The 16,862-nt window shown below is 39.7% G+C and overlaps 2 protein-coding genes across 2 annotated transcripts; both read right to left on the bottom strand.

Moving 5' to 3' along the window:
- Positions 1 to 6,873: 6,873 nt before the first annotated feature.
- On the bottom strand, positions 6,874 to 8,065 carry LOC122917340 (14-3-3 protein theta-like). The gene has a single exon (XM_044265111.1). The coding sequence runs from the start codon at positions 7,989 to 7,991 to the stop codon at positions 7,254 to 7,256; it is 738 nt and encodes a 245-aa protein (XP_044121046.1). The 5' UTR covers positions 7,992 to 8,065; the 3' UTR covers positions 6,874 to 7,253.
- A 1,103-nt stretch (positions 8,066 to 9,168) lies between these two features.
- ZNF883 (zinc finger protein 883) lies at positions 9,169 to 10,219 on the bottom strand. Its single transcript, XM_044264131.1, is given in 2 exon segments — positions 9,169 to 9,283; positions 9,285 to 10,219. Coding segments are annotated over 2 exon segments (1,050 nt in total).
- Between the last annotated feature and the right edge of the window lie 6,643 nt (positions 10,220 to 16,862).

Genomic DNA, 16,862 nt, shown 5'->3' with positions numbered 1-16,862 from the left:
CCACACTCCTCACAGCTCAGCCAGGAGCCCTTTCTTGGAGGGGGAATCTGAGCAATGCCTCTCCACGTCTGGCACACCATCTTCGTATCCAGAAATGAGGAGTCTCCTCAAAAGAGGTCCATAGTTCTCATCCCACATAAGGTAGAAGCAGAAGTGAAAGCAGAACCTTTTCCTAATTTCTTTTCTTTTTGGGGGTGGAGTTCCTTTTTTTAATTTAAAATCAATTTCTTTTTTTAAAAAATATAATCCTTATCACAAAGAGTCCTGCTTCTTCTTTTTTTTTTAAGATTTTATTTATTTACTTGACAGAGAGAGATCAGAAGCAGGCAGAGAGGCAGGCAGAGAGAGAGGAGGAAGCAGGCTCCCTGCTGAGCAGAGAGCCCGATGCGGGACTCGATCCCAGGACTCTGAGATCATGACCTGAGCTGAAGGCAGCGGCCTAACCCACTGAGCCACCCAGGCGCCCCAATTTAAAATCAATTTCTAATGTCAAGTGTCTACCCCAGCATGAGGGTTCCCTCTAGATCAGAAGGATCATTAATTATTAATCATTATTATTAATTATAATTTACAATTTACTTTATAATTTAATTATAATTTAATAATTTAATTTAAAATCAATTTCTTTTTTTTTTAAGATTTATTTATTTATTTACTTGACAGAGAGAGATCACAAGTAGGCAGAGAGGCAGGCAGAGAGAGAGGAAGGGAAGCAGGCTCCCTGCTGAGCAGAGAGCCTGATGCGGGACTCGATCCCAGGACCCCGAGATCATGACCTGAGCCGAAGGCAGCGGCTTAACACACTGAGCCACCCAGGTGCCCCCAATTTCTTTTTTTTTAAGATTTTATTTATTTATTTGACAGTATATGGAGAGGCAGGCAGAGAGAGAGAGAGAGAGAGAGAGAGGGAAGCAGGCTCCCCGATGAGCAGAGAGCCCGATGCGGGACTTGATCCCAGGACTCTGAGATCATGACCTGAGCTGAAGGTAGCGGCTTAACCCACTGAGCCACCCAGGCGCCCCTTAAAATCAATTTCTAATGTCAAGTTTCTACCCCAGCATGAGGGCTCCCTCTAGGTCAGAAAACCAATAATCCAAGTGATCCACTGGGATTATTAATTATTAATTAATTAATTATTAATCCAGAGCCACTCATTAAAATTCAGCAAGTACTTATGTGCACATGGCCCCAAGTTACCCAGAGAGCCAACTTTCCATTGAAAAGATAATAGTGACTTTGGAGTCAGAAAAACTTGGATTCAAATTCTGACTACAATGTACCCCTGTGAGCCTCCCTTTCCTCAAAGAGTTGTTGCAAAGATAACATGAAAAGGTTTAGAAAGTGTTAGAATGCAATAGGTTCCCAGAAAATATTATTCCTTGCACTCTCTTCTCTCCTCTTCTGAGGCCAGAGACCATGTTCTATAAAAACAGGCACGAGATCACTTTACTCCACTGCTCAAAAGCCTCATCTTCCCATCCCACCTAGAAAAACCATCCAAAGGGCTCATGGTGTTGACCTCTCCAAGCCCAGCCTCGTGTCCCCGTCCGCAAATTCAGATGGCATTCTTAACAAAAACACTGGAAGCTCAGAAATGATGGCAAAATAACTTCAAACTCATGAGAGAATGTAATTTTGAACCCGCAGTTTACAAAATCCAGCCAAACTCTCAAATGTAGAAACACTGTTTCACCTATGAAAAGTTGAACATATTCACGTCCACGAATCATTTATCAAGAAGTTTCTGGAGGAAGAGAGTCACAAAATGAAGAAGGAAGCAAAGAAAAAGAAAGATGTGGACCCAGGATGGTACACAAGAGAAGCAAAGGGAGATCCATGAATAACGGGAAAGGAACGTTCTCAGACAAGAGCAAGTACCTGACTGGAGACGGGGTTAAGCGCCAGGATTGCACCTCCGAGTTTAAAAGGAGGAGGAGGAGGAGAAGGAAGATAAAACAGCAATAAGAGGAAGAAAAGAAATAATTTAAAGGCAATTTATACTTCCACTACATACTTAATGAATTAAGAGAGAGATACATGAGGAAAGTAAAACTACAAAATAGTAAGTAACTCTAAGGAAAATGGATGTTTCTGGAAGAAAAGATGTGTAATAACATTACACCACTGAGTTCCAGTATAAGTCATATTAAGAGGGACCACATAAGGTAAGGCTGTGAGCACAGCCACCTGTCTGGAAATTTGCAATCCCAGGCCGATACTGATGCTCTTTACCCATGGGAGCATTATGTACTACAAGTAGCCCCAGACGGGCTGGAGACTCAAGCTTCTGGGTGTGTGCGTGGCCCAGAGCCCTGCGGTGCACCTGGCTCAGTGGGTCATTGATCCATGCTCTGCTCTGCACTCAGGCAGCAGGGATTGACCTGTAAACCGACAGGTGAATCACATGGATGGGGCTGTGCACCCATGCGCTTCTGGGCAGGGCTCGTTTCCCCGGGATGAAGCCCACTGGGACAAGGAGCAGATGCATGGACAGAGGATGTTTGCACAATAAGTATGTCTGCCATTCCTCGCTCTCCGTTTGCATATGGTGTTCCCCATGTCCCACGAACAAGGATCGCAGTGTACCCACAGTGAGTAGGAAGGAATTCCATGAGACTCAAGAAAGGTGGAGTGTGTTGTATGGACAACTGAGGAAATAACAGGTGCTGACGACCAAAGAGAGGCCGAGCTTTCTGTTCCAAGGAGAAACTCGCTTCCATCTCAGCAAGAAGCCAGTGGTGGTTTAAGAAATACAAAAGACACCAAGGAACCGCATCTTGCCCTTTTTCATTAGAGATACATCCCTGCATTTACTAATGCTGAAAATTATGACAAAGTCAGGAAAGAAAAGGTAGCATGACATGGAGATCCTTTTGGGTAAGTGGTCCTTACTCACTCATCCAGAAGCTGGACAGAGAGCGTGTTCGTGGAATGCACACATGTCAAGAAATGAAATGAAAAGTGAGTTAGTTTTGTGTGGCATTCTTCTACTGTTCTGGGAGAATGAAATGCATCTGCATACATGAATTACAAAACCCAACTCGTTTAATTTTGGTCATTCTACATATGCACTGAATGCTACTTATTGCATTTAAAGCCAACATTGCACAACAGGAAGATGAAAAGGAAAATTTATGCTAATAAATGACAATGAAGACCACAGGAAGGAAAAAAAAAACAAACTTGTTCTACTGTTGTACCTTTCAGGGTACAGTTTCCCTGCTTTTTTGAAGATTTTATTTATTTGTTTGTCAGAGAGAGAGAGAGAGAGTACAAGCAGGCAGAGTGGCAGGCAGGGACAGAGAGAAGCAGGCTCCGTGCTGAGCAAGGAGCCTGATGTGAGACTCCATCCCAGGACGCTGGGATCATGACCCAAGCCAAAGGCAGCAGCTTAACCAACTGAGCCACCCAGGTGTCCCTCCCTGCTTTTTTGAACATGGATTCCTGACTTTTCATTCTGCACTGGGCCCCACAAATCAGTAAGCCAGTTCTGCTTCTGAGGTCCAGTTCCCTTGGCATTTTTCATTAGTGTCTTCTTGTTTCCTTCTCTCTCTTCATTTTGCCTCAACTACATTAACTAATCATTGTCTAATTTTTCTTCGTATTTTCCAGAGAATGATGATTCTGACTTAAATGTTAGTTCTACTACCTTCCTATTTTACACATCACTAATCTCTTATTTTTATTGTCCTTTCTTTCTTTATCTTAATGTTTTTGTGGGCTTTTTGAGATGGGAATTGAAAGAATCTGTGTCCTCCTATTCTAACTGACACACCCTACAGTCTAAATTCTGACTCCCTATCCACTGCTAAGCCAGCAGAGCTCTCCCTGGCCCTGCAGCTCCATTTGAAAATGAGAGGCAAATCTCCTTTTCTCCGGGGGCGAATCCACAATTGCCTAAAGACACGGCCCAGGGAGGCTGCAGTTGAGGCTGGTGGCCGCTAGGCGGAGACAAAGCACGCGTGCGTGGGGCCACCGCTTCCAGCGCGACCCCACGGGTGTCTAATTAGTTGTCCGCCAGACTTCCTGAGCGAGGTTAGCCCCCCACCCGCTCTTTTCCGTCTCTCTCTCCCACGAGGCCCTCGCCAAGCCCTGGAAGTAAGCCAAAGAGACCAGTCGAGAAACCTCTTGGGCGCCGGGAAGAAAATGGGGATCCAGAAAAGAACGCGAGGTGGGGCGAACGTGCCCCAACCCAGGGGAGACTGGGGCCACCGGCGCAGGACGGCAGGAGGGCCCGCGCTCGGCTCCGCAGGGTGCGGTGTGCCCGTGAGCGCGTGTGTTCACGCACGGGGTCATAGGGCTCTGGCGAGGACCGCGAGGGGCCTCAAGGCCCAGCTCTTGATGGCAGGATCTCAGGAGGCGGGAACCGGTTTCGAGGCCTCCCGGGCTTAAAGAAGTCATCCAGGGCTTACCAGTGCCGCCCGAGGGGGCAGCCAGAGCCCGGTTCAAAGAGGAAATCACAGGGCTCCATGGGTTAAAGCCTCTCTGCCTTAGGCTCAGGTCATGATCTCAGGGTCCTGGGATCACGCCCCGCATTGGACTCTGCTCAGCGGGGAGCCTGCTTCCCCCTCTGTCTCTGCCTGCCTCTCTGCAGGCAGAGAGGTTATTCACAATAACCAAAAAAACCTGAAACGACCATAAACTAATGAATGGAAAACAAAATCTAGTAGACCCATACGATGGAATTTTATTCCACCATAACAAGAAATTAAGTACTGATGCTTGTTACAACATGGATGGACCTTGAAAATATTAATGCTAAGTGAAAGAAGCCAGCCACAAAAGGACACACATTCTGGTATTTAACTGAAAAGGCTAGAGTAGACAAATCCACAAAAAGAGAGTAGATGAGTAGTGACCAGAGGCTGGAGGGAGAAGGGCAATAGGGAATTACTGCTAATGAGGTGGTGAAATGTTCTGAAATTAGATAATGATGACGGTACCACAACTCTGAATATACTAACCACCACTGAATTGTACTTTAAAAGAGCGAAATTTATGGTGTGAGAATAACACCTCAATAAAACTGTTCCTTTTTAAAAATTCCATTGATTTGATTTAAATTTACAAATCAAAGATAAATTTTAAACAAATCGACATCTTTATATATTTTTCAAACACATTTCTTCATTTATTACATTATTCTATGTTGTTCTGGAAAATTTTCTCCTATAAACATCTCTTGGATTTTTCTTATTCTTGGTATTTTTAGATTTTTTTCTCACATTTTCTATTTTTCTACTTAAGATAGTTTTTTATTTACACATTGTTGATAGACTATATATCTCCACCTTACAAGTTCTAGTTAGATTTTCTTTTTATTTATTTATTTGACAGAGAGAAAAAGAGAGAGAGAGCAAAGCACGCAGAGTGGCAGGCAGAGGGAGAGGGAGAAGCAGGCTGTCCACTGAGCAGGGAGCCCAATGCAGGACTCCATCCCAGAATCCTGGGATCATGACCTGAGCTGAAGACAGTCACTTAACCAACTGAGCTACCCAGGTGCCCCTCTAGTTAGATTTTCTAGTCACCAAACATACCATCTCAAATGATGTCAGTTCTTTCAAATATTACTAGCTCAATTTTTTCTCTTATTAAGTTATCTGGGACCTTCAGAGGAATGCTAAAAGTATTGACATCAAACATCATTTCTCATTCCTCTTTCTGATAAGAATGCTTCTGGCTATAAATGAAACAAGACGGGATTGGGAGGGAGACAAACCATAAGTGACTCTTACTCTCACAAAACAAACTGAGGGTTGCTAGGGGGGTTGGCTGAAGGGGGGTGGGGTTATGGACATTGGGGAGGGTATGTGCTTTGGTGAGTGCTGTGAAGTGTGTAAACCTGGCGATTCACAGACCTGTACCCCTGGGGATAAAAATATATGTTTATAAAAAATAAAAAATTAAAAACAAAAACAAAAACAAAACAAAACAAAAAAAAGAATGCTTCTGGCTATTCATGTTTACATAGGTTTCTAATAAATATCCTTTATCAACATAAGTTAGGTTTCCTTCTATCCCTAATTTAAAAAACACCAAATGCCTGTAGAACTTTGCCAAATATTTTTATATCATCTGCTAAGTAAATTCTCTTTATTAATGTACATTTCTACTTTTGCACTAGTTTGGAAGTCCTATGATATATTTCAGTATTGATTTTACAAAACAGATTTGGCTTGTTATTCATTGAATTAGAAAATTTAACTTTCCTTTTATTTATATTTATATTCCTTTTCTTATAAATATTGCTTTTTCCCTTTCTTTCCCATTGTCCCACTTGCTAGAGTTTGTCTATTGGCTCATCAAACATATTTTTGTACCTATTTCATTGATGTGTACTTTTATATTTATTGAGGCATTTCTTTTATTTTCCTTGGTTTTACATCATTATTCTATTTCCTTTTTCTGTAATGTAATACTTAACTTGTGCCTTAATTTTATTATTTTCTAATAATTCTTTTTTTCTGTTTGGCTTTATCCTTTAACAGAAAAGTTACTTACAAAATTATTCTGTGATTTTTAAATAAGTTTTGTGTTGCCATTTTAACTTATTCGTATTTACTTTTTTTTTTTTTTTAAGGTGTAAGTGAATTTTTATTTGGAAGGGAAGTTGTCAACTTAAACAGCAGCAAATGAAGAATGAATAAGGAAACCTCCTGTTGTCGCAGATACACAAGACCTCCGTCATATATGATACAGGAGGCATTTTAATTTGTGACCCCCAGTGCAGAAATGCCAAATGCTTTTCCATTCAATCGAATACTTCTGGATTCCTACCAAAAAGGAATACATTAAGAGCATGGAAAAGTTGCTTACGGAAAGGAAACCCCTGAAGAGGGAGGGAGGGAATGTAGAAATTAGGAAGTTATGCAGAACACTTTGAAAATTGTAATGACTACATTTTCATATCTTCACAGTAATACAAAACACAGTCACTTGCAGAACTGGTTCAGATTACTTCAATACCAGATACATTTTTAGTCCTCTACAGAAGTGTTTGGAAGTTACTTGTGTTTATATGAAATGAAGCTATTAATACTTTTCTACAGCAGTAACTGCACACCAGGAAGGCCAAGACAAACACAAAATCAAGGAATGGAGTTTTTCCCAAAGCTGCAGTGTGAAAAGACTATAAACAGTTGATTCCATACACATGAGTGGGTTCTTTGCTATAGGAAATCCAAATGGAATAAGGAATGGAGATGAGTAAAAAGGTTTCTTGAGGGGAAGAAGGATGACCACCCTGTATGCATTTAGTTTTCTGCCCCTTCTGCCGCATCACATTCTTCTCCTGCACTGTCTGATGTCCATAATGTTAGGTTGTCTCTAAGCAACTGCATGATGAGGGTGCTGTCTTTGTAGGAATCTTCATTCAGTGTGTCAAGTTCTGCGATGGCCTCATCAAAAGCCGTTTTAGCCAGTGTGCAGGCAAGCTCTGGGTTATTAAGGATCTCATAGTAAAATACAGAAAAGTTAAGAGCCAGCCCCAGGCGGATTGGGTGCGTGGGCTGCATCTCTTTCTTGCTTATATCGAAAGCTTCTTGGTAAGCTCCTTGGGAATTATCTATAGTTTGCTTTCGATCATCACCACATACAACTTCAGCAAGGTACCGGAAGTAATCTCCCTTCATTTTCAGATAGAAGACCTTACTCTCTGGATTAGTTGCATTGGCTATTAAATACTTATCCAACAATTCCAGCACCGTCGTGCAGATGGACCTCAGCTCGGACTCCACTTTCTCCCGATAGTCCTTAATCAGCTGCAACTTCTTGTCCGAGGTGTCGGTTTTCTGCTCGATGCTCGAGATGACCCTCCAGGCGGACCTGCGGCCGCCGACCACGTTCTTGTAGGCCACCGAGAGCAGGTTGCGCTCCTCGTTGGACAGCTCGGCGCCCTGCTCGGTCACGGCCTTCATGCAGGTGGCCATGTCGTCGTAGCGCTCGGCCTGTTCGGCCAGCTTCGCCTTCTGGATCAGCTCCGTCTTCTCCATGGGGACGCGGAGAGGAGAGCGAGGGCGAGCACCGACCCGGATCGGGAGGAGGCGTGCGGACGGCCTTCACGTCTCCGCGGTTTGATCCGCTTTTGGCTTTAGCCGAGGACCCTCCCGTCTCAGCCTAGCCCGGAGCCGAGGGGCGGGCCGCCGCGTCGCGGCCCTCGCTCCTGCCGCCCCTACTTTTTTTTTTTTTTTTAAATGTGACAGACAGAGGTCACAAGTAGGTAGAGAGGCAGGCAGAGGAGAGGGAGAAGCAGGCTCCCCATGAGCAGAGAGCCCGATGTGGGGCTCAATCCCAGGACCCTGGGATCATGACCTGAGCCGAAGGCAGAGGCTTTAACCCATTGAGCCACCCAGGCGCCCCTTGTATCTACTTCTTATCTTATTGTGATTTTTTTTAGAGTTTAGTATTTTCTTTGTAGACATATTTTTTAATGGACCATATACCATATATGTACACAAATATATAAAAATATATGTATATACACTTTAGTGTATATATATTTTAATGGAATATATGTATACATATATATGTGTATATATATATATACACACACACACATTTCCAGTATTCACGGAATATTTTTAATGTACTATGTATATATATGATACACTTTGGCAAGAAACTATACACACACACACACACACACTCACACACACACATATATATATTCCATTAAAAATATTTCATGAATACTAGAAAATAATGCACATTTCTCTGCGACGTATTCTCTTATATGGCTATTAGACAAACTTGTTAATTTAAAAAACTCAAACCTGCTATAAAGGTGCTTCTTTACCAGTGAAGAATAACATGAGAATTACTAAAAGGTAAAAGATGATATATAAACAATTTTCATCATCCCACTAAAACTTTGTGCCTGAAAAACCTTTAATTATAAGCAAATAAATAAATATGTAATAAATTATTTCTAAAAATAATTTTCCAAATATGTTTTTAAAAACAAACCAGGTTGGGGATAATTCCATTATAAGTTTTTATCTGAACGAGAACACATTTTCAGGATTAATTGCAAAAAAACAATGCTTTTTCTCAGTACAAACAAAATGAACATTTTGCCTAAAGTTTTTCTTGCATTAACAATCCTGGAATTTCTTACCACTGAGTGTTCAGGTATAAGTGATGACCTATGGCTGCAGCTCCCCACATGCATTACTCTGATAGGATTTCATTTCTAAAATGAGTTCTTTGATGTCGAAATAAAGATGTATTATGACAGAAAACATCACTACATTTATTACATTTATAAGGTTTCTCCCCTGTGTGTTTGCTTATGTTTAGTAAGGGCTGAACTTAAACTGAAAGATTTCCCACATTCATCACACTGGTAGGGTTTCTCTCCTGTATGAGTTCTCTGATGTCGAACTAGTGAGGTTCTATAGCAAAATAGTTTTTGACATAGATCACATAGATAGGGCTTCTCACCAGAATGAATTTTTAGATGTTCAGTAAGGTGTGTGCTTCTGCTGAAGGTTTTTCCACATTCCTTACAAACATAAGGTTTCTCTCCAGTATGAGATCTCTGGTGTTCAGTAAGATGTGCGCTCCGACTGAAGGCCTTTCCACATTCATTACATTCATAGGGTTTCTCTCCAGTATGAATTCTCTGATGTTGAATGAAGGCTGGGGTATGACCGAAGGCTTTTCCACATTCCGTGCATTTATAGGGTCTTTCTCCGATGTGAGTTCTCTGATGTCGGATTAGTGATGTGCTGTGGCAAAAAGCCTTCCGACATTTCTTACACTGGTAGGATTTTTCCCCAGAATGAATTCCCTGATGTTCAATAAGATGTGTGCTCCGGCTGAAGGTTTTCCCACATTCAATACAAGCATATGGCTTCTTCCCAGTATGAATTCTGTGATGTTGAGTAAGGGCTGAAATATGACTGAAAGCCTTCCCACATTCATTGCAAGGATAGGGTTTTTCTCCAGTATGAATTCTCTCATGATTTCTAAGGGATGACCTATGACTAAAAGCTTTTTCACATTTGCTACACTTGTAAGGTTTCTCCCCAGTATGGACTCTTTGATGTTGAATAAGATTAGTGCTCTGACTAAAAGCTTTTCCACATTCATTGCATTCATAAGGTTTCTCTCCAGTATGTATTCTTTGATGCTGAATAAGATTAGTGTTCCGGCTGAAGGATTTACCACACAGTTTACATTCATGCTTCTCTCTCATACAAATTTTCTTAGGTTCCATTAGTACTGAACTATGGCTTTACATTTAAACTTTTTCCAGAGTAAGGTTTGAGATAAAAATGCATCCTTGCTTATATCTAATAAATTGTTTTCCATCTATGAGTTGCCTTTTAAAAAAAAATTGACTGACCCTTATGCTTTAAGTTTCTATCATTTACATCATAATTATGTCACAATTATCTTTAGAAGCTCTCAGTTGTTTGAAAAGAGTTGAGCTCAGGTTAAATATTTCCTGAAAATTATTATACTAATGATTTTCCTCTCTAACTGAGTGTCCTTGTAATTCACTTTTACTAGTGTTTCTCAAGTTGGTTATCCAATTCCAATTCTTCTATTACAAAGTTTTAGGAACCGTCGTTTAGAAAAATGTCTAACATTATGCCATGACACTATTCTTTTTCAGAAGCTTTCTGCTTTGGAGTTGATGTTCTGACTCTGGATATAGTATCCAGGATTAAGGAAGAGACAGTATCTCTTCCCTCTGGAATATAAAAGGAAAAAACAAAACTCGCTCATCAATAACAGAAAATAATAATAATAATAATAATAATAAAAATGAACCAGTGCTGTGATGAAACAAAAGATTACACAGTATGAGTCCTGATTAATATGGAAGTCTAAAGAAGGGAAGGAGCAATACAGATAGGAGAGTAAAAGAAATGGAAACATCAAGACAAAATACATATAACACAAAAAATACAGACACAGGAAAGTACATGACATGAAAAAGTCAGTGACATAATTCAAATGAATGTCTTTGGAAAGCAGAGATTAAAAAAATAAGAAAGGAAAAGTGAAATGTGACGATAAGAAAAACTCTGACAAACACAGAAATTCAATACCACATAGTAGGAAATAGGAAAACTAAAGTTTTTAGTAGCAAAATGATAAATAGGAAATGTTTTAGATGAAGATGCTTTTTTTTTAAAATTTATTTATTTATTTATTTGAGAGAGAGAGACAGTGAGAGAGAGCATGAGCGAGGAGAAGGTCAGAGAGCGAAGCAGACTCCCCATGGAGCTGGGAGCCCGATGTGGGACTCGATCCCGGGACTCCAGGATCACGCCCTGAGCCGAAGGCAGTCGTCCAACCAACTGCGCCACCCAGGTGTCCCATGAAGATGCTTCTTAATTTTATTTAAAGTGAATAATGAAAGAACAAGGCTACTGAATTCAGTAAAAAGGATAAAATAAGTGCTATGGGCCTGGACTGGGATAATACTAGCAAGAACTTAGTGCAGGAGTAAATCTAAAACATTAAAGAAGAAAGAAATTTTTTAAAACACCGACACTGATTATGGGGACTTTTTACAAAATGAAGTTTATAAGGATACAAGTTTCTTTGCCAATAATTTTGGCACTAATGGTTGTACTAATTGTTGTACTAATAGAGGAACTAACAGTACTCTAATAGTGGTACTAATAATAGAAATATTGAAGGAAAAGGAGGTAGCTTAGTGTAAGTTGGTGATTTCATTTTTCATAATATTGTGTCTAAAGTGATTTAAAGTGAAGTGGGACATTTAATGGAGACAGACTCTAAGCAAGAAAACTATGGGGACAAGATTCAAATGCAATATTTGGAATGAAAAAAACATTTCAGGGAGTTAATGACATGGAAGGATTATAAAGATATCAGAATGCACAGACTCTCTGAGATAAAAAAAAATAAACAAGTAGAAAGTAAACCTTAAAAGCATATGCAATTGTGCTAAGGCAAAAGTAAAGCTAATTAAAAAGCATTTGGAAAGGGTTTGGAAAGGGACCAGAACAACAACAAAAAAATCAACTGAGGTCACAGAAGCAAAGAAAAAACACTGAATGCAGCAGAAACTCTGACTACAGAAAGGACTAAGAACAGGGTGCTATCAAGAAAGACTTCAAGATTCAGGAGTGTCTTCCAAATAATGTCAGTATAAAAATAGAAGATAATAATCTACTTCAAAGACTACAACAGAATAGGAATGGAGGCCGTTAGATACAAGTGTGGCAAGCCTGATAATGAAAGCAGAGAATAAAATTGTGAGGTGGATAAAAATTAAAATTATGTTATGCAAGGAGTTCTTTTAAAAGAAAAACTTTTGGGGCGCCTGGGTGGCTCAGTGGATTAAAGCCTCTGCCTTCGGCTCAGGTCATGATCCCAGGGTCTTGGGATCCACCCCCGCATCGGGCTCTCTGCTTGGCAGGGAGCCTGCTTCTTCCTCTCTCTCTGCCTGCCTCTCTGCCTACTTGTGATCTCTGTCTGTCAAATAAATAAATAAAATCTTTAAAAGAAAAACTTTTGACTGTTGGAAGTTAGAACTGAGAATGACTGGATTATGAAATAATTAATAAATCAAGGTCTTAAAACCTTGATAAGTGGAAAAGAATGGAGTCTGGGGTACAGAAGGACAGACTAATTAGCAGTAGAAGAGCTGATATCTATTTCTCTAAGATCACAGAGTTACGTAAGAAGATGGATAAAGATATGTAGATATGAAGCTGATGTTTGAACTAGATGAACTCAGTTTTTGACACCGATTAAAGGACTCTGCGCAGTGAGCACTAACCAACATTTCTAAATCTACCTCCTGGTACCAATATTGTTACTACGATCAGCACAATGGACAGATGGACTGTTACTTACAAGGATTTCTAGCTATTTGGTTGTTACTTAGCTATCTGATTTTTTTCTTGGTTAGGTATTCCCCATTTTCTCCTGTTATCTATAAATAGGTTCTTCCTACTTGAAAGATAACATCCAATTTAAAAAGCTGATATCCCATTCTTGGTTTAGGATATAGGCTTGGGTGTTTATGATGGATCTCATAAGTGTGTCCTAATTGTCTTCAGGAACTCTGAGATATAGGAATGTTGATGCTAAGGTGGCAAAATAAAACTATCCATCTACAATGTTTTGAAGAAAAGACATATCTTATCTCTGTATGCAAACAAAATAAAACACCTCTGGTCCCCAAACTCAAAGCCCAATCTCAGATAAACACTTATAAAACATATTTTGACATTTGGGGGAAGAGTTACTGTAATCTGCATTAATTACAAAGCCTTACTTATCTAAGGAGACAAGGCTTCTACAATTGCCATCACATCCCTTACTGTGTCTGATAACGATCTGGTTCTTTTCGTTCCTACAAGGTAAAGTTCACCAGCACCTCCTCCAATGTCCCTGGTTCCTAACACATCAAATAACTACTCACTAAAGGATCATTCATGCAATCATTTATGATGGAAAGAGTAAAGCTAAGAACTGAAAATAACAAAGTGGAGGGCTAGCAAGTTGTTCAAAGATGATTTACAGTTCTAAGTTAAAAAAAAAGTGGTTAAAAGTGCATTATTTGGGGAGCCTGCTTCCCTCCCTCTCTCTGCCTACTTGTGATCTCTCTCTGTCTATCAAATAAATAAATAAAAATCTTTAAAAAAAAAGTGCATTATTTGGCAACACTAAGTATCTGTTGAGAGTACAAAGAAGCAAAACAAGAGGAGAGAATTAGAACATTGCAATATGTAAAGGAATAAGGATGGAAGATTTTCCCAACTGATGACTCATAGATTCAAGAAGTCCTAAGCCAAAAGCAACCTAAATATAAAGAAAAGCATATCCAATGATATCATAGTTGAACTTCTGAAAATCAGGGACAAAAGAAAAATCTTAAAGGCAGTGTAAGAGGGGCGCCTGGGTGGCTCAGTGGGTTAAAGCCTCTGCCTTTGGCTCAGGTCATAATCTCAGGGTCCTGGGATTGAGTCCTGTATCAGGCTCTCTGCTCAGCAGCAAACCTGCTTCCCCCCGCCCTCTCTGCCTACTTGTGATCTCTATCTGATAAATAAATAAAATCTTAAAAAAAAAAACAGTGTAAGAAAATAGGCATGGTCACCTCAAAATAGCAACCCTCTGCTCACTTCTCAGCAGTTAAAGAGAACCAACTGAAAATGCATGTTTCTGGATGGAAAAACTCAGTATCTTAAAGACGCCAGCGCTCTCATGTGAGTTGAAGGTACCCCTCCCCACCTGAATATGCCAAAGTCCTAACCCCCAGGACCTCAGAATGTGACCTTACTTGGAAAGAGTTGTCAGTGCAGATATATAGAGACGAGGTCATACTAGAGTAGGGTAAGCCCCCTGTAAGTCATGTGAAGACACAGACACACAGGGAGTACACCAAGTGACCATGAAAGCAGAGATTAGTTATGTAGCTGTAAGCAAATGCCAGAGACTGAGGGCAAACTGCCAGAAGTAAGGATTCCCATACAGGTTTCAGACACAGCGCGGCCCTTCTGACACCTGGATTTTGGACTTCCAGCCTCCAGAACTATGGGACAATACATCTCTATTGTTTTAAGCCACCCACTTTGTGGTATTTTGCTAAAGCAACCCTACAAAACTGATATGCCTCCCAATTTTACTTATAGAATATGCATATTTCAAAACGAAAACAAAATGAGGCCAAACGGGGATGCATCCATCCTATGTAACAAAATATACACTAGGTTTATACACTAGTCCCGACACAAGAACAGACAGAAAAAATTATGAAAATGAATAATGAGCCTAGAAATAGGCCCACTCTTTTTAGGGATATAATGCATGATAAATGTGGCATGTCAAATATTTGGGGAAAGATGGAGATTCAATAAATGATCTTAGGACAAGCGGCCTATCCATTGAGGGAAAAAATAAATTTAACATAATTGCCTTAAATTGTTGGTGAGTTAGAGTGAAACATTAAAATAACCAGAAAACATATCAGAAAAATATTTTTATAATCTCGCAGTGGGAAAATCCCCTAAAAATGTAAAACCCGGAGGTTATATAGAAAAAGACTAAGATCTGACTATGCAAACCTACAAGGCAATCAATGAAACTAAGAGAAAAGCCATACTGAGAATAAATATTCACAACTTAATAAAACAAAAGGATTATCAGCTGTATTATATAGAATTTCTATAAGTCAATTAGGAAAAAATATAATGCAATACAAATGTGAGCAAAGAAAACAAACAGGAAAATTACAGAAGAAACACAAATGGCCAAAACAAATGAAAAGATTTTCAACCTCACTTTTCATCATGGGAACACAAATTAAAATGAGACCTCATTTTTCAGACATCAGATTGGCAAAAGTGTTAAAATACAGATAATATCCAGTATTGCTTACGTATGTGGGGAAACAGGTGCTCTCATACAACATTAAGTGGGTTTTTAAACTGCAATAGCCTTTCAGGGAGGGGATTTTTTCTGAAAAGGACACTTATTTATATATATTAAAGTCTCATTACAATCACACCAAATTTATCTTTGTTCCAATCATATATTTTAATAATAATTATGTTACCAGCAAAAATTAACCTGTGGCACATTATACTTCCTCTATTATTATCTTTATTATACTTCAGTGTTCTACTTTCAATGTTCTTTTTTCTTCTTAGAGTACAATCTTCTTGAGGACAGTGACACTGGCTAACTTACTCTTCTGTCTTTAGCTCCACACATAGAACCTGGCATATATAACACACCCAATAAATATTTCTTGAGTGAGTGAGACTTCTCTCGATTCCCAGTCCAGGGGCCTTCATACACAGTATGATGCCAGTTACACCTGCTCCTTTAAAGAAGTATGACTTAAGACACTATTCTTCCCTATGTCTTAAGAGTCAATCAAAGTATACAGACTGTTTTATGATATTACCATTAAAAATTCAGAGTGAACAGAATTAGGATCCTAAAATATCATCTGATCTGTTCCCCTTCAATGCTGACCTACCTACAGCTAAACCATCAGAAATTAGATTTTTCAACCCAGCATTTATGGATCATCTTCTAACTGCAAAGGAAGTTTAGAGTTAATGTTTCCTGTGGTCAGCTTTCCTATTTCTGGGCAAGGACTATAATCACCGATTTATTTTTTAAAGCCCCATGTACTTGGTAGGGTGCATTTTGGATGTTTCAGTGAGTACTTGTTGACTGAATTCTACAAACTGATACTTATTCCTTTTTTAGCTTACTTTCTGGAAGCCTGCATCTCTGAATTCCAAACCATACCTCTGCTGTTGCTGAACCTGTGAGATTTCTGGATCTGAGCAGCCAGACAGAACCCATGACAACTCCTCAAAAATGTCATCATAGACCCTGTATCTCTTCCTAATATACTGGTGACCTGACATCTGTCATAAAAACTTTCTGTGGTTATTGTTCTCTCAACTCAGAACCATCCCCACAATTCAGCCAGGCAAAGATAGTGACTCTTCTAATCTTTGCCATGTTCCTCAGATCATCTAACTGTGAATTCTTTGTTTTTTTGTTTTGTTTTGTTTTTTGTGGGGGCTGACTCTGATATTGTTAGAGAAGTAGAGACAAGAAGATGAACACAGGACCAGATGCTAGAGGCTTTTACCTTCAGAACCTTGCAAACCAGGTCACGATATCAGGCATTTGAGCTAGAAAGAGGTTTGGGAAACATGACAACTAATTCCCTAGTTTGCCCAAGACACAATTCAAGCCAGCAGGAGTTAAGAAATTGGCCTAAGGTCACACAGCTAGCCACGGGCAGCGCCAGCACTATAGCCTCTCTCCCATTCTCAAGTTCAGAATTATTTCTCTCCGTTTAAAAATCATCCAAATGACAAGAATGACCAAAAGTATATTCTGAA

This window comes from Neovison vison, chromosome 9 (genome assembly GCF_020171115.1).
Source record: "Neovison vison isolate M4711 chromosome 9, ASM_NN_V1, whole genome shotgun sequence".
Taxonomy (NCBI): domain Eukaryota; kingdom Metazoa; phylum Chordata; class Mammalia; order Carnivora; family Mustelidae; genus Neogale; species Neogale vison.
The sequence above is the reverse complement of the archived record's forward strand: the minus strand, read 5'-3'. Positions and strand labels throughout refer to the sequence as shown.